The sequence below is a fragment of the Budorcas taxicolor genome, chromosome 7 (assembly GCF_023091745.1).
Source record: "Budorcas taxicolor isolate Tak-1 chromosome 7, Takin1.1, whole genome shotgun sequence".
Lineage (NCBI taxonomy): Eukaryota > Metazoa > Chordata > Mammalia > Artiodactyla > Bovidae > Budorcas > Budorcas taxicolor.
The window spans coordinates 53,995,764-54,017,801 of NC_068916.1; the positions used below are offsets into that span (position 1 = coordinate 53,995,764).

The following is a 22,038-nucleotide window of genomic DNA, read 5'->3' on the forward strand; positions in this document are numbered from 1 at the left end:
CGTGATATTCATAATTTTACAACAATGTAATAACTGGATGTTGTACTATGCTGATACATCAGAAGGAATTGCCTTCCCTCACAAAAGAGAGTGAAAAGCGTTTTTAAGTGTTTTAAGAAAAAGCAATTTTAGGTGACATCTTAAAAAGTCAAATTACAATTTATGCTTTAAAAGAATTTAAACAGAATGCAAGTAAAGTTATTAGTGGATTTAATATTTCTGTATCTAAAGTCAGATACAGATACTATTTAACACAGTTGTGGTCTTAACATGTTGAATTATCTGCTGATTACTCAAGGTCACTGGTCATAAAGTTTGGCTATAACCATGTAACATATAGAGAAGAGAAAGCAACCAATTTTAGTTATATCAGGGTTACTGTTTGAAAACAATAGGCTAATTCAATGATGGTAAAAAGAAACACTGTTTCAATTTACTTGGAAGAAGCTTTGTTCTGGGTAATCACATTTTCCAATGTTAAGATAACGCCACTAAGCACAAAATTTTCAAATCTTCTCAAACTATCCTGTAAAGATATTACATCTTTTCATCGGACACAAACTACTGATTATAATTCCAAACTACACATCAGCATAAAATAATCATTTCACTAAATATTAAAGAATCTTGAAAGAGCCACATCATCGTTTTGCCTACCATCCTATGGTTGTTGAGGCTGACATACCTCAAATGTTATCAACGACTAGAAAAAGTATTAAAACTATCTTTAATGATTTAAGAATAACTATATTCATTTAAGACTTATTCTCCAGATCCTAGATTTTATAGGGCTTAATGAAAGTTAACTGTGAATAGAAAATGAGAAGTTCTTGTTCCACGACTTTTTTACAGTAAGGAAAATGAAAATAATACCATGCTGAGTATCAGAACAAAAAGCATTAATTATGACCAAGCGATTCCTAAGATATCTTATTCTTCTTTGTACAATTAAATGTTTAATAAATCAAAGTAGCAGTTTCCTACAAATACCTTAGTCAAATCAAATGTACTTATTCTTTTAAAACAAGCACAATCATGAATTCCATTACCAAAAACACTGAGATTGAAAAATATAAATCACAGCATGTCTTTTAAGATTGAAGCACAACAGGCTAATGTAGTTAACATCTCAAATCTTCTTACTGAAAACATTTTAAACCTTCAGTTCAGAATGACAGCAATAAAAAGTTGAAATGTTCTAAGTAAAAGGTAATTATTATTTAAGTAACAGATTAGTAGGTAGTTTACATTAAAACACACAAGAACCAAGGATTTTTTTTCTTTTATAAGAAACGTCCAGGCCTTTTAAAAGGAATAGAATATAGCCTAAATCTAAGTCTAAAATTTTTCCCCAACGAGCAAAGCTTCCTACTTAAAGAGGAAAGAAAAGAGTCACCTCAGGATTAGGGTATATCATTAATAGAGAAAGTATTCTTAAAAGTCTTAAACAAAAATTTCAATGACTAGTTAGTGGGAAGTGACTACCGTTAACATTTTAGAACTTGAAGTACTTACGTAGAAAGAAATCATGGTGTCTACTATGCCCTCCTCCCGGCTCAAAGAGTCTCACTGATTAATCAATCTTGTGTCTCTACAATTAATTTTTATTTTTTCCTTCACACCTAAAATGTGATACATATTTATCTGAATTGGCAATGGGTGTGCAGGACAGAGCATTTAACTCCTACCAACAGATTCACTTACATTGAGAACTTTTTCTTGGTAATTACATTTTTACAGACCTTTTTGAGTCAAACAGAAATGTCAGTATACTTATAAATGATGGAGAATAAAGAAGATAGAAACAAATTAAACATAGCTGAGACTGAAGCTTAACAATGTTGGCCATTAGTTTTATATGTGAGAACTTGCAGGAACATTTGAAAGTAAACTCAGCACCAATTTCTTTCTTAAAGAAACCAATCAGCAGACATAACTTATCTGCCCTGGGTCAGGAACTCTGTCCCACATCTAATACTCGGGTCAGGTAAACTGTTCACTGCATTGCTTTAGTAATCTCAGAACTCAGTTTCTTCAACAGGAAGGTTCACAGTTTGAAGAAAAGGGTTCATTGTTAGTACTTCTAATTTTCCACAGACTAACACTCCACAGATATACAAATACAGCACAAAGTTTGATTATGTAAGCATTAAAGGTGTTTTTCATTGTAATGTAAGAGCATATTTTAGAACAACTTAAAAATATGCACAATAAATACGTTTCCACACATTATCCCCCTCTGAATTTACATCACTTTTACTAAAGTTATCTGTTAATGAGCAATATTATTTTAAGTTTTTACATAAAATTTCCAATCACTGCCCAATGGGATACCAAATATCACTATTTCAGAAAAAGCAAACACAAAACTTGAAAGGGTTTTGTGCAGATACATCACGTAGTTTGTCTACCAAGCCTACTTTCAAAAGACCACTTAAACTTTTTCACATGAAAAAGCACTTGACTTGCAGTCGAATACATTCAAATAAATGTTTAAATCTATCAATGGATCTTAAACATACCATTTTCAAGAAACAGAAAGCGTTAATCTTACCTTGAATAGCCGTTAGAAAAAACAGATCGACCAGAGAAGTTCAAAGTCCCCAAGGAAGTCAAGCTGTCATCTCCAGACCCCTGGCATCTATTCCAATTTTCTGAACCAACAGGAATTGGTGGAATGACATTAAAAATAGGTTTCTGATCCTGCTGTTGAGAAAGGGATGCTGTGTTCATGTCGTAGTGGTACATCTGTCCCCCAGAGGTACTCACACCATGAACAGAAATGGCAGACATTTTATTGCCAATTATGTTGGCCCCAGAAAAGCTGGCCTGACAATAAACTGGGCCCAGTTTCTCCTGCTTAATTACCCCAGGGGTGCAGAGTTCGATAAAATCTTCTTTTTCTGTTTTCACTTGGGGCAGTGGCACACTGTTAGGACTTGGTAAGATCAAATCTCCATTATCTTTAATTTTAGGCTTAGCGTCTGGTAAAAGAAGAGGCTTACAGTCCTCATTCGAGCTTCCTTCCAGAAGGAATGGATCATCCTCTCCTACCAAAGGAGAAAGCAAACAGTTTTCATCTAACAAGAGGTCTGAGCTCCAAGGACTCGCACTTGTCTCTTTACTTGGGGACCCAGAAGAAAACTCCAAATCCTGGAGCTTTTTCCTCCAAATGTCAAAAGCGCTTTGGTCTGTGGTATGCAACTTCATACTACCCCCGTTACTGCCCTTCTGGCCTTTCAAATTCTGCTGTTCTGAAGACACATCAGAGTGAGTTTTTGGAAACTCCTTCTCTGTGGGGGCAGCAGAGACAGCAGCGGATGCAGAATTCTTGGGCTTTTCTGGAACACTGGTTGACCTACTGAGGTTTGCGATGCTTTCTTCCAGAAGCCGAAAGTCTGTTTCCCCAGAGGAAAGGCTGATTTGGCCCTGCTGTGGGAATCCCAGGTCATTTCCCATCACTTTTGTCTCTGTCTCTCCCATGTACAGTCCCATTGACAGTGAAACTGCCTTGGACAGATCTGGCTGCTGCGCATTGCTTCCTGAGCCTTTTGGAAAATCAACCAGAAGTCTTTGCTGCTTGGAGTCTGACTGAGAAGCAGCAGCCAGTGAGGGGGAAGATGCAGAAACCTTCACAGTAGCTCCTCCCCTTAGGGTTTTATAGAAGTCCATCACATTTCCCCTCTCTCGACCAAGCACACTGCTGGGGATTTCTTCTCTACTGGGGGTGCTTAATGACTCCTTGGGGTCCATCAGTGAGTATCAGCTACAAGAAAGAAGGGGACATAATAAGCTACAAAATCACATTATCTCTGTGATCCGATTAGTAAGAGCCTGTTAAATGAACCTTTTAGTTAACACCGGATCTAATTCCTTGTCATCAAAAGAGTAGATAGATTTTGTCTTACAGAATACAAAAGCAGAGGCTCCTGCTCCCATTCAGTGCATCACATTTAAAAGTACAATGCAGTCCATTTGCACAGCTCTGAGCAAAATTGTATCAAACTAAGCCTGGGTATTCATCCTGCCACTCACAAACTGGTAACTTTGTTCATCAGAGACATTATAATTCATGACATCTGATTATTCTAAAGTTCCCGCTGATGTCAAAGTATTTAATTTTAAAAAGAAGTATGATCATTTCTTTTCAACTAATCAAGGTTATCGGCTTTTCTGAGAACCAATAAACATAAAATTTGATAAACTATGCTAGAATTCTGTTTCTAATTACTCCCCAATTCCCCTCCTACTGGCTGGTCACACATCCACACGTTTTAGTACAACCTACTGGTAAACCATGTATTTTATTTGAAAAATAAACAATGATGGTCTGCTCATTCTCCAACAGAGTAGGAAAAGGCTCTTATTTTAACCCGTACTTCCTACTGAATGTGCCTAATAGTGCCTGCCTTCAAATTTTGGATGTATGAAATGAAAGGTACTGGCTAATCAAAATTTAGATTTAAAAAAGTAGAATAGAATGTGTAGTAGCTTCACACTACAATTTTATCTTATTTAAATACTGTACAAGAACTATAGCTCTCTCAAACCCTTACAACACAACAGAATCTAGATGAAACGTTTTTAAACTGCTTAAGACCTCAGTATGAAATACTATTATCATCTCGAAATTAAATGTTTTCCTTTCTGAATATCTAAGTATTGAAAAAACAAAGAAAAAAAAAAACCACCCCAGACCTGTAAAATCACATTTATATAAATCGAAGTAAAATGCTCAGAACAATTTGCTCCGCATTCTAAAGCTTCACCTATTCTAATTCCGAGCCTTCTTTCAAGAGCGTTAGGTTGACAGGTTATTGACAATCAAGATGTTTTAAGAGGCAGGCAGAGTCTTTGATAAGCATTATTTGCGACATTATAGTCAAATCTCGTTCAAAGAAAGAAAACTTTTCCTGTACGGAGACTCTGAGATGCTCAAACTTCACTGGTCCTCTCTAAAAGTGGAATGTGATGAAGGTAGACAGTGGTGGGTACCTGCCTCTACAAACCTCAAGGGTAAACTGCTTTTCTCCCCGCCCCTCTGCTGTATTTATCTGATAACGATCTCTAAACAAAAGGTATCACCTGGAGCCTAATGAATTTCCAAGCCGCTCTGACAGCTGCCTTCAAACTCGAAACCAAAACAAAACTTCATAAAACGAAAAGATACCTCAAACGACTTTATCCCCCCGTTTAAGTTGCAAATAACCCTGTCACAGTAATCGGCGTTAACGAACCATGCCAAGGGGTCTAAAGCGGCATTACCTGGCTGCAACTGTCAAGTCTGCAATCTCAAAACGTCAGACTAGCGCTTGTCAAAAATTGCACCACAAAACTATAATGGTTAGGGAGGGTCTTTTTTCTAAAAGGGGCTACTTCAAACCTTCAGGCGCGAAGTGATGTCAAGCGCTAGAGAACAAACCCGGGGCCGAGGGAGGGGAGAGGGGGAAAAAGTGCGAGGTTAAGAGGGAAATGTGTCCAGACCTGTTGAGTTCTTTCTCCGACACGCCCACTTCCACCAGATAACGCCAGCCCCGGCCGAAGTCTCCAAATCGCAGACAGTCAGCCCCCTGCGTGTGTGTGTGTGTGTGTGTGTGCGCGCGCGCGCGCACACACACACACACACACACACACACACACACTGCGTGCCCGCCAGAAAGAAGACGCACTGGAGCCTCGACACAAACCCTGCTCGCGCTCGGGCGCACTAGGGTGGAGTGGAAAGATTCAGGCGAGGAGAATTCAGACGCCACTCAACGTTCACCAGAAAAATGGGTGTCAGCGAGGCCCCCCTGGGAGGGAAAAGAAAAGGGACTAGGGAAGGAAAAAAAAAGAGCCAGGATTCCTTGCCAGGGAACGAGAGCGAGAGCCTGGAAACCTGGGGCGGCTCGACGAAGCTCCACTCGCAGGGAGCTCGGGTTCCTCCCCCTCGGCCCCGGGGGACGGCGGCCCAGGGAGAGGAAGAGGCCAGCCCTGTCACCCGCGCGCTGCCCTTTCGTCACCGCCACCCGGCCCTCGCCAGCCCCCACCCCCACCCCCCGAGGCTAATAAAAGTTTGCGAGCTACCGCGGCGCCCCCGAGCCAGCCTCTAGGCCCCGGCCCGCACCTCGGGGAGCAAGCGCCCACGCGGGCCCCAGCCCCCGGCCCTCCCCTTACCTCTGCCGGCTGCGCCGCTCACCCGCCAGCGTCCGCGGCTCCCACCGCAGCCGAGATAAACAACTTAGCGTGTGAAAGCAGGAGGATCAGGAGGGAGAGATTTTTTTCTCTAAAAAAAAAAGGAAGTAAACAGCCGCCCCCTTCTCCATGAGGGGGAGGGGAGAGCCCCTATTTGAGAAAGTCTCCCATTTCCCGGCTGACAAGCCAGACCCCCGCCCCGCGCACGTCTTCGCGGGCCGGGGCTCTCGGGCGCGCGTCCTCCCTGCCGGCGCTCCGCCGCTCCGGCTGCGGCGTCTCTTTCCACCCACTAGAATCCGTCCCCGACGGGCGGGCGGTGACTCGGGCTCCCGTCAGACTCGAGCTCGCAAAATGGAGGAGGAGGAGGAGGGGAGGCAGCGCGGACACGCGAAAGGGCCGCCCGGCCGCGGCGAGCGAGCGGGACCGAGGGGGGCGGGCGGAGGCGGCGCCACGGCGCGCACACACACATACACACACACACGCGCGCGCGCGCGCGCGCTCCCACTCCACCCCCGGCCGCTCCCCGCCCGAGGGGCCGCGCGGCGGCGCGGGGAACGGTGCAACCTGTTGGCGACGCTCGGCAACTGCAGGAGCGGCCGCGGCCCCCGCCCCCACGCCCTCCGCGCGGGCCCCGCCACCCGGGCTGCGACGGCGCCTGCCCTCCCGCGGCCCCCCGGCGCGGCTCCCGCCCAGGCCGCCTCCTCGACCCCCACCTCTCCACCCCGCAGGCGAAAGGAGAGGAGGCGCCGGCGGGGCCGACCTGGCCTTTCTGGGGCGGGCTTCGGAGGGAAGCCGAGTTTTCTCTACAGTTTCTCTTCTTGCCGCTCCTTCCCGCCCCCGCCCAACTCCGCGACTCCAGATCCACTCCGGAGCTCGCCCAGTCCTTCGGCGGTCAGCGCCCCTGCGGACGACAGCGGGCTGGCTGGGGGAGCCGGGGCGCGGCCGCAGCAGAGCCGCGGGGCCGGTCCGCGCCTCCGCCCCCGGGCCGAGTTGAGCGAAGTGTGTCACTTCGAACGGGGCTACGGGGTTGCACGGAAACGGTGCCGCAGCGTCTCGGCCGCTCGCCGGACCGGACAGCCAGACACGCCCTCTGGGGAAGCTTCAGGGAGTGGCGGGCAGGGAAGAGGGTCGGCTCATACGTACTCTTGGCCCACGGGGAGTCGCGTGCCGCCGGTCCCCCACCCCCGCATCGTCTGGGCGGCCAAGTCTGCACCCGCCGAGCGCGCTCGCACCCAGAGTGAAGTTGCAAAGCAGAACCCACCCTCCCCCGCGCCGCGACCGTCCCCCACCCTCTTCTCCGAGTCTGCGAGGCGGCGACGGCGGCAGAAGGAGGCGCCGCCTGCCAAGTTCAACCCCCATCCCTCCCTCCGTCCTAGCGCGCTCACACTTGAAGGAAATTGCACGCCAAATGCAAAACCTCCGGCGAACTAGATTTCTTTGCACTTTTTATTATTTTTAAGGAAAGCAGGAGGTGGCAGGCCTAAAAGCAAGTTGCAAGCGAAATAGTAAGTTGCTTGCAAAGTACGCCCTCCTCCCCCGCACCCCTAACTCCTGACCTCTCCTTCCACCCCCCCCCCCTCCGGGGCCCACGTCCAAGTTTCCCGCGGAGGGCCTTCCCCAGAATTTTGACATTTGCTGCACTCGCCTCAATGCGTTGCTCACCATTTCGTGTTCATGGGACCCCAGTCCCTCCAAATAAAATTGAACACACGCAGCTTTAAAACGTCAGCGTGAAACTCCTTCCAGCTGTTCCCGTTACGCACCTCCCCCTCCGTCCTAGGGAAACACGTGGCTTGTCCCCAAAGAGAGGGGCGTGGGGCGAGGGGAGTCGGCGCGGGGGGCCCCCGCCCCAGCCCCCTTCCCAAGCTCGCCGCCTCAGGAGGGCTAGGGCGACGCCGGGATCGAGCCTCCTACCTTGGGCGGCACATACTGCCATTTGTGTGACTCGGGGAAAGGTTGTGTTTGTGTTGCTTTAGGGTTTAGGGAGGTAACTTTTGCGCCCCTACAGGTGACATCGCTTGCCTGCTGCTGCCGGGGGCGGAGGCTGCGGCAGCTCCACCTAGCCCTGCCCTGGCGCTCGGCTGCAGCTACTCTTTCCCCCAGCTGCACCCAGACTGGCAGCGGCTGCTCTGCCCTGACATTTGCAGACGATTGGCTAAGCGCGTGCCGGAAACCGCCCGCCGCCATCTTGGTAAAGGCTGCTGACGCCGCCTGGCTGCGCGTCCACCATCTTGGCCGAGGTTCTCGTTACCCGGCAGCCGAAGTCGCTCGTCCTTGGTTCTGAGGTGGCGGACGCTGCCCCGTGTGTTGTCCAAGGATGACAGGGGAGAACTAGGGTATTAGCAAGCCACCTGTACGGAGGCGATCTGCACTGGCCGCCTCCAGATGATGCCAGGGCCACCATCTTGGCAAAGGAAAAGACACTCACCGCCGGAGGAAAGAAGGGACCCAAGACCTTTGCCAACGTAGAACCCTCAGCCAGGAGAATTTTTATAAAGAGTACTGAGCAACCCAGTTGCTAACAAAACCCCTTCTGTTAGCAACCCCTCTTCTGATCCAGAAGAAATGACTTCTCTTTTCTTTTCCTTGGCAGTAGTCAACTGGAGGGAAGCCCTAGTCTTGGGTGCTCACGGTGGCCTCTAAATGAGAATTGACTCCGAGAATGCTACTTTGCCTACTTCCCAAGTTTCTTACCTTACAAGTTTCAAATACTAGAATCACATGTCTTTACCCGATGGGTCCCTAAACAACCAACAGCTTCATGGAAAGAAAGTCAAGACCCAAACCTACAATTTTACCTTGCTGCTGCTGCTGCTGCTAAGTCGCTTCAGTCATGTCCGACTCTCTGCGACTCCATAAACGGCAGCCCACCAGGCTCCCCCATCCCTGGGATTCTCCAGGCAAGAACACTGGAGTGGGTTGCCATTTCCTTCTCCAATGCATGAAAGTGAAAACTTGCACTGAAATGAATATCCTTGTACATCTGCTTAGACGTCATATTAGGAACTATTTAAGTATTCAAATATATATGAAGGGGGAAAGGCAGACTTCCCTGGTGGCTCTGCCTGCCAATGGTAGAGTGGTAGAGTCTGCCTGCCAATGTGGGAGATGCAGGTTCACTTCCTGGGTGGGGAAGACCCCCTGGAGAAGGGAATGGCTACCCACTCCAGTATTCTTGCCTCGGAAACCCCATGGACAGGTGAGCCTGGTGGGCTACAGTCCACGGGGTTGCAAGAGAGTCCCAAACGACTTAGCAACTAAACAACAAAACATGTAAAGGGAGCCTATCATATCTAATCAAGTGTCTCTTCCCATACCACAATCCTGTTTCATAGTTGAATCCCTGCTTTTAAAAAACAAAACATTTCATCCCTCTTACCTGTTCATATTGCAGGTTGCTGACACCCTGCATTTATATAACATCTGCTTTTACAAGAGTTCCCAATTCTCCCCTCTCATTTTTTTCTTGCAGGTCCAGTGGGTCACTTTAAAATAGGAGAGGACTCATTGTTTTAGATTAACAAGCACCATTGAAAACACTTTCAGTGGAGCAAAAGTGTTAGAATTTCCTGATTCGTTTCTTTTCAGTGGTCTAAGTATGCCTGTTAATTTTTTAATTTGATGGGAAACCTCTCATTCTTTAGTCTTTCATGTTTATCTGAAAGCATGCATAAACTTTAGCCCACTATCTGCTTTTCAGAGTATTAAAATTCTTATGCTTTGTTATGCATTTATTGATTCCCCCAACACACACACACACACACACCCCACACACAGAGTCTGCTGCCCACTTCTGCTGACAACAGCTGAATAGATAGGTATATATGGTTTTAACATGAGAACCCGAGGCTTACAGAGCTTGAGGTTTATCCAAGATCACATAGCTAAGCATGGAGGGTAGAAATAGACAATATTAAAGAGATTTTTCTTCACTGATCTTGTAATTTCCACAGAAGAGTTTGCAAATCCTGTGATACACCTGCAATAAATGTGTATGGAATTTAATTCAAGAAATGAACTCCTCTGTACCAGAAAGGACATGAGATTAAGCAATGTAATAATAACAGCAATTCTAACAGGAGTTAACATTTACTGAACTTCTATCTACCAGACACCACTGAAAGTGTTTTATATGTATGATTTTATCTTTAAATATGAAAAATTACTAATAGATAGAAAATTATTAATCTGTAACCCTGGGAAGTTATAATTACTAAAAAAGAAGAAATAGGATGAATCCCTATCTGAGGGGGAATATATTTGATTGTCTCAGAAGTAAAGGTGGGAATGAGGTGATATATCCAAACTGCAACAAGGCAAGGACCTTTACTGTCTTGTTCATCGCTATATGTTCCACTCCTAGAATAGAGTCCAGTACACAGTTATAATCAAACATTGGGTTAACTAGACATAATATCACTTTTACTGCATTGTTGCATTGTTGTGGAGGCCAAATGAGTTAATGAAATGTGTCAAAATATTACTCAAGGTCTTCATTTTAATTGATTTATGTTTAAACACCTGAGTACTCCTTCCTAAAAAAATTAAACAACAAAAAAAGACCCATTACTGTTTGATCCTATAGTGTCCTGTACTTTACCTTGGTAGCACATTACAGTGATAGTTTGCTACTTTTGGATTCATTTGTTAAATTTCTGTCTCCCCCTCTAGAATATAAACTGCTCTGGGACTTCCCTGGTAGTCCAGTGGCTAGGACTGCAGGCTCCCAGTGCAAAGGGCCCTGGGTTCAATCCCTGGTCAAGAAACCAGATCCCACATGCTGCAACTAAGACCCAGCACAGTCAGATAAATAAATATTAAAAATTTTTTAAAAAGCTCTTTGATGGCAGAGCCTGTGTCTGTCTTTTTCAACACTGTATCACTGTTGCTGCTGCTGCTGCTAAGTTGCTTCAATCATGTCCCACTCTGTGCGACCCCGTGCGACCCCATAGATGGCAGCCCACCAGGCTCCTCTGTCCCTGGGATTCTCCAGGCAAGAATACTGCAGTGGGTTGCCATTTCCTCCTCCAATGCATGAAAGTGAAAAGTGAAAGCAAAGTCGCTCAGTCTTGCCCAACTCTTCGCGACCCCATGGACTGTAGCCTACCAGGCTCCTCCATCCATGGGATTTTCCAGGCAAGAATACTGGAGTGGGGTGCCATTTCCTTCTCCAACTGTATCACTAGTACATAGTAGGTACCCAGTGGTTAAATGAATAAGTAATAAAGGAAGGAAGGAAGAAATGGAATGGGTCTGAGACTATATCCTAAGGTGAATAAAACCTTAAACCTGAACAGTAACTAAACCACTTTTTTACATTTATACAGCAATTGATAGATTATCAGAGTGAATTCTCCAATTCTGTTCATCTGTTGTATCATTTTAGATAGTTAGTTGGAACCTGCTATACATATATAAAGCACAGGAAGCTCAGCTTGGTGCTCTGTGATGACCTGGATGCACAGTGGGATGGGGGATGGAGGTGGGAAGGAGATCTAAGAGGAAGGGATATGTGTACACATTTAGCCTAGGCTTCCCCGGTGGCTCAGAGGTTAAAGCATCTGCCTACGATGCGAGAGACCTGGGTTCAACCCCTGGGTCAGGAAGATCCCCTGGAGAAGGAAATGGCAACCCACTCCAGTACTCTTGCCTGGAGAATCCCATGGACGGAGGAGCCTGGTGGGCTACAGTCCACGGGGTCGCAAAGAGTCAGACACGACTGAGCGACTTCACTTCATAGCAGAAATTAACAACATTGTAAACCAATTATATACCAATTTAAAAAGAAAAAGAAAAAATCCAGGCCTCACTGCCAGAATGCTCCTCCAAATCATCAATTAAGTCCTGTCACACTCCTGCTTAAGCATCTACAATAAATCCCTATTCCAGTGTATACAGACCTCAACTCTCATTCTGGTTAGTATTTAAGACTACAACTTTCACCTTTGTAGAAGGCAAAACTTTGTCACCGATGTGATTGGACTGGTATTAAAATAAAGTCAGTTAAAGCAAGGGAATCATAGAAAATTATAGTTGTAAATCTGAAGCTTTAAAACCTAGAATTTATGACTGAACATTTAGTTGTTAATCCTTTGATGAGGGTCTAAAGCTTTTGAGAGGCCAGTGACTGGCATTTTATGTTTTCATTCATGTATAAACTACACCTGCATTGCATCAGCATAGCTGTTAGAAGCTAGAATGGCTGGCTGGCCTCCACCTCTATGAAGAATGTAACCTTGGGCAACCTAACTCTCTGTGCCTCAGTTTCTATTGTCTGTAAAATGGGGATGATATTGGGTTGGCCAAAAAATTCACTTGGGTTTTTCCATAAGATATTACGATAATAGTACTAATTCAAATTATTATAAAGATTAAGCAAATGTGATATATATGAAGTGCTTTGACTAATTCTTAGGGTATATTAAATGTTCAGTCATCATTAGCAGTTATTAATATGCGGTATTACTCTTTTTCCAGTTTTTTTTAAAGTAGAGCAAGAAATTAAAAATACTTAAAATAATATGAGTATAGATTTCTAAATTTTTATGATTCATCCTCTCTGTCCTCACCTCGATCTTTTAAAGTAGTCTTATATTCACCTAGTTTGACAGCAATTATTTATAGGGTGTTTTTCCATTTGGATTTTATAAACCAAAAAGTTTCATTACTCATGTTTCATCATTTTACTTAATATTTAATTAAATCAAGTAATTACTAGAACAGTGCAAATGGAATAAACATAATTTCAGGGGAAAAACTGCCAGGAACTGTTGGAGAGCATAAATGGTAGAAACAGCAATGTGTGGAGCATAGGAAGTAACTGCAGCCCCAGTGTTCAGCCTGTCCTGCCCTAATCAGTATGTTTCCAGGGAGAATGGAGAACCTGGATTAGTTGAGATCAATGCCTTTAGTAGCCTTGGTTAAGAGAGGGCCTGAGGAAGAAAAGAGCACAGTGTACATACCACATTCATTTCCACCTTTACCGTTGTTTACCACATGTATTTCCTTTTACATAAAGAGACCTCCTTGTAACTTATTTTCCTACAGCCCATGATTCCTTGTCATGGCTGTACTTTCTGGTTATTCTATCCTTTTATCCCCTCACCTCACTTTAAATCTATGACATTAAATGTAAATTAGAATCAATAAATTTTTATCATTTTCATATGTATTAATTTGGAGTATGGCAGTTCATTCAATATGTAAATTTTACATTAAGCCAGCAAAAGCAGATTTCGTGGGTTGTTGGAACTTACTTAAAAAAATTACTTCTACAGCTACCATAGCTATTAGATGCTGCTTTAAAACAGTATCCTGTCTTTAGGAAACACTTTTGTTCTTGTTTAACTTTGTAAGGTCAGAATTTCAACAGAACCCAGCTGAGTTCCAAAAGCCCTGTCTTTCTTTGCTTCAATATTTGCATTTTACACCAGACATGCTTTTTATAAACAATTCACATTTAGAACAGCAAGTTCTTAATCATAATGAATTCCATTTTGGTACTTCTTTTTGTAATTGGAATTAACATTCCCACATGAACTGAGAAATGCTAAATTGTTAGGGACATCCCTGGTGTTTTGCTGATTCTCATGATGCTTTCAATGGTTTCATCATAAGCTACCTAAAATATCACAATTTATACTCATTTGCATGATATGCTTATGGGTGTCCTATTAAGTCTATATTCTTAATGCTGCAGAACTTAGTTTAAGCAATACCTGATTCAAAGAGGAGGTAAATATCACCAGATAAATGAGATAAATGTTGCAGTGAGCAGGAACCTAATGTTTTTTAGTGTTTGCAGACATTAGAGCAAGCACACTGAATAATTGTAACAAGTATTACGTACCTTGTTTTTCATTTGTGGCATTTGTGGCTGGCCATTATGTCATTAGCTTTCTTCCTCTTTCTGATTTAATCTTCTTTTCTATTCCATGTTCCTTTAGTAGAGATTGTTTCAATTGGTTCCATTTCTAGGTGGAAACTTTCAGCTCATTTTCAAAAACTTACATTTCCATTTTGGTGCTTACACCTTGTTTATTTATTAGGTCATGTGAGGCTTTGCTAGAAATAGTGGAGTTGAAAGATCAAAACATCCTTGGTATAGGGGTCCCTTAACAAGACATGAATGTACTTTATAACAGACTCTGAAGTGTTAAAAAGGACAATTTGTTACAACTTTTAAATCTGATGTCAGTATTAGTCAATTAATTTTCTCTAGCCTCTTGTTTGTCAATATGAGACCTGACTTTGAAATCCTGTTCTGTCCTTTACCTAACTGAATCATCTGCAGCCAGTCATTCACTTCTTCTCAGCCTTGTTTTTCTATTCATAAAAGAAGGGTGATATCTACCCCCTACCTCACAGGAAGCTGAAAGTCAAACAGGATGGTGTGTACAAAAGGAGTTTTTAAACACTAAGCTTGGGAAACAAGGAGGGGTGTGTATAATTTTTCATTGTTAGTTCACTACAACAAAAGTAATTATTAGTTTTATTGACAATCATTATTGCCTCTTTTCACTCCTTCCCCAGATAGTGCAATGGGTAGCCTGACAATTCCAGCAGAGGGGTGGCAATTCATGAGTGCTGGAGCCAATTGCACCTGCTTGGGGACCTGATTGCTAAGTTTTCAGGAATTCTGTAAGTCAGTTTTTCATCATGGCCAAGATTCAAAACAACCATTTAGAAACTTACAATTAAACAAAATACTTAAAAAACCAAGGTAATAAATGCTCAAAACATCACTTCTTAATTGCTTTACCATTATCTATGCTTTAAAGTTGTTTCTATCCATCCTCTATAATGCATATCCCATATAATGGTGTGATACAACATCTCTTCCCAACTCTGCATTCAGAAATGTTATTTCAGTAGTCTGAAATCAATTGTGATGGAGTATGTACACTATAGAAATTGGAAAACACTGCAAATCAGAGCTTGACTTATTGTGTTGATTGTCTAAACCTAAGAAAGTGATAGAAGAAAATTTAGCAATAAAGATTGAACTTCAATGTGTGTTCATTTATGAATAACACAAAAAAATGATGAAATATTTTTCAGTACTTGAAAACTACTATCTGATCAACAGAGAAGCACTCACATCATTGCCAAAGGGTAGTCCAAACATACATCTTTGTTGTTTTACTTTCATCTTGCTCATTAATGTAAAAAAAAAAAAAGTCATCAACATTCATGTTTGAACTTCAGTGGCATGAGTGACTTCTTTGCTGAACTGAATATTAACCAAATATGATCTGCTTTTGCCAAACATAATTGAATTGCGGCTGTAGGCTGACTGTGGGTACAAGAATTTGGCAAAAATCATTGAAGCCAATCTGAAAATCAATGGACTATATAGAATTTACTGTAAAAAGTGTTGTGTATTTTATTATTTTTTGGTAAACGGTATGCTATGCATTCTTTGTATCAGTAAAACTGTATAACAGATACAAAGATACTCCCTCGCAGCAGCTGTTAGACATTTATCAGCACACTGGTTATGGATGTAATCTAATTTACCATTTGAAAGCTCATTCCACCTGTCATGTGGAGCCTGTGTTGTAGGAGCTAAGGCAGGAAGCAGGGGGAACAGTGAGGAGGCAGGCACAGGATTCAAGGAAATACAGATTTGCTCTGGGGTGGTGCCAGTGGAGGTGGGAAGCTATGGTTGGACAGGGGAAGCATTTTGGAGGCAAAGGAAGGCAAGCCAGTCGTTTGGCAGCTCCAGGGAAGAGACAGACTTGCAGGAACTACCCGTGCTAAAGGAAAGTTGTCTGGCAAGGACTGAGAAGGCTCAGTGGTTGGAGGAAGTGAGTGCTCCTATGAGTTGCACCTGAGAGCAGATGGAGGAAGCAGCGTGTGGAAGGAGAGAAGTAAATGGTCGGCTCAAACTCATATCTTTGAAGCACATGCAGAAAGTTAGGCTTGACTGCCTTGCAGTGGGAGAAAGGAGGGAAAACCCTAAATACCAGTAACACGTCCTACTGCTACTGCTAAGTCACTTCAGTCATGTCCTACTCTGAAGTTTTCTTACTCATCTAGAAATTTTATTAAGATTTTTGCCCATATATCTGGGGATAACCTTAACTGGAAATAATGCATGCACCCCATTGTTCACTGCAGCACTATTTACAATGGTCAAGACATGGAAGCAACCTAGAAGCCTGCTGATTTAAGAATAAGAAAATGCGGTATGTACATACAATAGAATATTGCGTGTGTGTTCAGTCACTAAGCGGTGTCTGACTCTATGTGACCCCATGGTCTGTAGCCCACCAGGCTCCTCTGTTCATGGGATTGTCCAGGCAAGAATACTGGAGTGGGTTGCCATTTCCTCCTCCAGGGGATCTTCCTGACCCAGGGATCTAACGTGCATCTTTGGCATCTCCAGCGTTGACAGGCAGATTCTTTACCACTGAGTCACCCAGGGAAGCCCACAGTGAAGTATTACTCAGCCATAAAGAAGAATGAAGTAATGTCGCTTGCAGCAACATGGATGGACCTATAGATTATCATACTAAGTAAGTCAGACAAATATCATATGATATCACTCATATTTGGAATCTAAAAAAGGGCTACAAATGAACTAATCTACAAAACAGAAATAGAATTACAGATGTAGAAACAAACTTATGGTTACCAAGGGGGAAAGGGTAGGGGGAGGAATATTGGGAGATTGGGATTTATAGGTACACATTATATATATATAAGAGATAACTAATAAAGACCTACTGTATATTACATGGAACTCTACTCAGTACTCTGTAATGACCTATATGGAAATAGGGTCTAAAAAAAAAGAGTGGATATGTGTATATCTTTACTGTACAGCAGAAACTAACACAACATCATAAATCAATTATACTCCAATAAAATTAATAAAAAAAAGATTTTGCCCACATAAAGGGATTGTTATTCCAATGCCTTGATCCTATCCCAATGTACAGTAGATTTTTTCCCCATCATTTGCCCATATTAACTGTAAAACTCACTCAACCCCCCTGTGCTATAGAGATGGTGCTGCCTCTCTTTATTCTCCTCAGGACCTTGTTATTCTTTGCTTTGTCACAGAAGACCCCTACCGTAAGCCACCTACTGTATTGCCTACTAGTTAGCAACAAGATTCTGGTCACCATTGCTCTCCCTGCGTCCTCCCTTACAGCAGAAAACCTATACTCCACATTACAGGTTGTACATTTCAGTTTTAAAACATATTGCAAGAGGTTATTAAATTTTGTGGATTTTTAAACAGTCAATGTTTTGCAGGAAAAAAAAAAAAGGACCATCTCCTCCACATTCACCCAGCTTCTGAATCCTAATGATCAGAAAAAGGACAATTTCTCAACTAGACACCCACTAAGGACGGACAGTTTGAGGATTCCATTTGGATATATTAATTTGGTTTACTCTGGCCTTCTGATACTAGTTATTTTATTGACAATTTCAGTCAGTCATGGAATCTTCATTAATAGAAGGGATTTCCCCAACTATTTTCCTCTCCCATTCATTCATTTCTTCAGGAAAATATAATTTCTTCAACCAAATAGCAACTATTACATGTTAGGTCCCAGTGTAAGGTTGCAAGGACATAAAAATGATTTAAGATACAGCCTGGACTCTGGAAGAAATGGAGACAGAGTAACAAGTCGTTATTAAACAAGGAAGATGTGTAGAAATGTGGTGACAGCTGCATGGAGCACTACATACCCATCAAATCACCTGGATGTTTAAGGACAGAGAGGTAGTTGTGGGTCTGGAGGTGGTGGTCAGGGAGAATTTCCAGGAGGTGAATAGGTCTTGTCTAAATCATGAAAGTTCTCCCCCAGGTTATTTCTCATGGAAATAACACAAAGAAAACTTGCCATTAGTATTTTATCAAGATTTTTTTTTTATGGATTTAAAAGAAACCCAACTGTTAAAGCAAAAAGAAAATTTACTGATTTGCTTAAAAGTCAAGAGGAAATTTAGTTTTAGGCATGGTTGGATTCAAGGGCTCAAATGATATCAAAATGACTTGAGGACTTCCCTGTTGGCCCAGTGATTAAGAATCTGCCTCCCAGTGCAGGGGACGTGGGTTCCATCCCTGGTCTAGGAAGATCCCTCATGCCACAGGGCAACTTAGCCCAAGCACCACGATTACTGAAGCCTGTGCACTTAAAGCCCACATACCACAACAGAGAGTAGCCCCTGCTCACTGCAACTGGAGAAAGCCCACCTGTGCAACGAAGACCCAGCAAAACCACAAATGAATAAATTTTTAAAACTTATTTTAAAAAAGGACTTGACTCCTATCTCTTACCTTTACTTTCCTCTGTTTTGGATTTATTCCTGGGAAGGTTACCCCCACCTGGTGGCCCATAGCTCTTGGATTTAAAACTCTACCAGCTTAGTAACATCAATAGAAAGAAAGCTCTTCTTTTCCAAAAATTTTAGTGGATGTCCCTGGGAGTAGCTCCATGGATCTCGCTGGGTCTAGTTGGGATTATACTCTGACTGGCAAAGCCTAGGTGAAATGCCCACCCACTGATACTTAATAGTGGGGTACAAATGAGAGAGAAAGAGAGAGAAGGAAAAAAAAAGAGAAGAGAGATGCTCTTTCCAATAATTAGGATTTTAAATTAAAGTAGGAGAAAAGGCCACACAGAAAACAACAGATGTCTACTGCGACAGCTATTTATCAAAATATTAACAGTGACACAAATATCGTATTTTACATTTTAGGGGAATTAATCATGACCTAAAATTTTTGTGATCATGACCTAAAATTTTTGCCAGCAATGAACACTGAAAATTAAGTATAGTTGTTGTAAGTCCTACTGATTCCCCTTCCCAGCTTCAATAGGAAAAGCATAAGGATTTTTGTTTTAAACATTTCAAATAGTGCACAAATGAATTAACTATTACTTTGCAGAAATAGTACCTCTACTAACTGGCCCTTTTCAGTTGATGTAGTGATATTCACGATTTGTAAGCTAGGTTTGCAGTCTTTCACAGAAGGACTTTATCTTGCTTGCCTGAGATTCCAGTGAACGTGACAGGGTATAGGAGGCTGCTGCTGTGATCCTCTGCCTGCTTATTTGGCTCCTTCTGTCCTGACAAGCTGTCATGCAATTGTCTCCAGCCTGGGCGCTGGGCAGGCAGGAAGCCAGAACCAGTAAAAGAAGCATGAATACTTGCTGATTAATTTTAGCTCCATAGGCCTGATGGGTTTTCCATCCCTATAATTACCATCAGCAAATAGTTATTGAATGATGTCTAGCATATTTTTATTCCCCTTTCCTTGGTCCTGATTTTCATTTCCTATTTTACCTCACTGTGATTTTACCAACAGAGCCTCCTTGATCTGTTTCAACTTGCTCAATTTTATTCCACATATGAAATATTTATGTATCCATCCATCTATTCATCCCTCAATTCATTTGCCCAGCCATCTATCTAAATTTAGTTTTATTATAAACAGTGTAAGTACTCTCTGGATTAGTGAGGGGATAAATTGTGAGGGAGGAAAGAAAGAAAAGGATACCGAGTGGTTACTCTGTTAGTACATTCCACATACACCTTATAAGTCATCTTTTTTTGTTAGAAATAACGCCTAATAAGCCAGTAAGTCCTGACTGGGTCTTTCAATAGAGCAGCAGTCCCCAGCTCGCCAACTTTTTTGGCATCAGGGACTGGTTTCGTGGAACACATTTTTTCCATGGACTGGGAATGATTTCAGGATGATTCAAGTGCATTACATTTACTGTGTACTTTATTTCTATTCTTTTTATTATATCAGCTCCACCTCAGATCATCAAGCATTAGATCCCAGAGGCTGGGGACCCCTCTATAGACCGAATGGAGAGCAGTGAAGAGTGACGACAGTATGAGTTGTGAAAATGACAAGTGGAGAAAGATTTTACAGAGAGAAGATTGGGAGCTCTCAAGAAAAACGACTGTCTGTGTGCATGGCATTAGAAGATGACACAATTTTAGATATTACTTCTGTCTTTTAAAAAACTTTAAAATATACATGTTAAATACATACTTGTTTTTAAAAATTCAAAAATATAGAAGAAAGAAACGCACGAATGAAAAAGTAAAAACTCTCCTCCATATGATCCCATTTTGCAGATGCAACAATTTTAACAAGCTGGTGTACATTCTTCCAGACCCTTCTTGTCTATGCATACACACACCATATCGTTTCTTAAGAAAACAAAGCTAGGGTCTTACTATACATTTTTTTCAACTGTATTCATCAAATAAGATGTTTGGGGACATCGCTCCATGTCAGCATTTTCAGGTAACACCAGCAGAGCTTTCTATTGTTTGGCTATAATTCATTTAACATTTACCTTATTGATAAATATTGAAGTCATTCACAATTTTTCACAATTGTCAGCTATGCTGCAATGAATATCTTTGTATATCTTTACACACCATTGTGAAAGTATTTCTGTAGTATATAATTGAAATTACTCAGACAAATGTGATTCATAACAATCATTAAGCACCCAAATGTGGCACACTAGTGGGCGTATTAGAAAACTGCTTGTCCATTACCAGCTCATTTTCTACTTTCATCTTCCTTGAGATATTACAGTAAGATTCAATTAAAGCAGGAGTCACTGATGGCTATGCAGAATAGGCTGCCACCTAAAGATTCCTCGTGTATTGCTATGGGTCCAGTTTTGCTGTATTCATCCTTATGTTAACTATATTATAAATTCAAGAGCATTGGTTTACATAGGAACTGTGAAGAGTCACCTGCATGTGGTCATTTAGGGATACCACAATGCTTTGGATGATCAGTCTCCATCCTATGAGGGTACCTGTTATGTTCCCTATGATAACCAGATGGGTGTAGATATTGGTTGTGACTGCTACACACTCATTCTCCACATATGGTACTAGGACCTCAACTTTCCTTTGGAAGACTATCCTCTTCCCAACTTAAGTCCATGTATTTGTGATGGGATTAACTCCATCTCAAACTCTATAGATAGGACAGGCCTGGCCTTAGGTCAGAGATGGGCACATGACAGGCACAAATGAGCCTTTCGAGGCCTGCAGGGACTATTCAGAAACTCGCCCTTTTTAAACAGGAGTAGCTAAGCTGGTAAGATGTCTATATGCAGCAGCTGTATTCTAACACTTAGAACCTCCATCAGAAAGAGATTAAAAAAAAAAAAGAAAGAAAAAGGAAAGGGATCTGGAGGTAGACAGCTTCTCAGTTATGTAATTTGAATATCTAGGTCCTCAGGCTAGGGCTACTCCTAGACTTGACAATTACACACTCTGATAAATTATTTTTCCTCTCTTCAGCCAGTTGGTATTAGCTCTGTAACACTGGCATCTGAAAGGATCCTGACAGAAGAAGTAAAGGTCTAAAACACAGGGCACTGTCTTATGGAAGACAGAATCAGGCTAAGGTTACTAGGCATCTGGGGTGACCCCAAAAGAGAAGCCAGAGAGAGGAGCCAGCTGAATGTCTAAAAATAAACTTTACCTGCTCATGAGTTTGGCTCGCATTTCCCCGTTAATAATTAACTGTGTGAGATGGCCAAACTTCTTTATTTATATGTCCATAAATGAGAACGTCAACCTTCAGTTAATTTACTCATTTCGGCTATATCTGCCTTAGATTTCCATCGTTTAAAATTAACATAGAAATTACTTCTCTCCTTCAGGTTGTGCTTTAACAGAAAAAATAAAAGCTGGTAATATTCCCAAAGAAACGTTTTATCTAGTTTGTCTTTTGCTGTTGTTGTTTACTCACTAAGTCGTGTCTGACTCTTTGTGACCTCATGGACTGTAGCCCACCAGGCTCCTTGGTCCATGAAATTTCCAAGGCAAGAACACTACAGGGGGTTGACATTTCCT

General features: G+C 42.3%; 1 protein-coding gene across 3 annotated transcripts in view; it reads right to left on the minus strand.

The window, feature by feature from the left end:
• The window catches only part of NR3C1 (nuclear receptor subfamily 3 group C member 1), a 116,160-nt gene extending 109,204 nt beyond the window's left edge, over positions 1-6,956 (minus strand). For 2 of the 3 annotated variants that reach the window (XM_052642623.1, XM_052642621.1), the window contains exons 1-2: positions 6,157-6,413; positions 2,555-3,766 (exon numbers count right to left, since the gene is read on the minus strand). In XM_052642623.1, coding sequence (XP_052498583.1) covers positions 2,555-3,753 — 1,199 coding nt within the window. In that variant the 5' untranslated portion in view covers positions 3,754-3,766; positions 6,157-6,413. Of the gene's footprint in view, positions 1-2,554; positions 3,767-6,156; positions 6,414-6,887 lie in introns of those variants that run through there. The other variant, XM_052642622.1, reaches the window with a different exon arrangement.
• Positions 6,957-22,038: the final 15,082 nt, after the last annotated feature.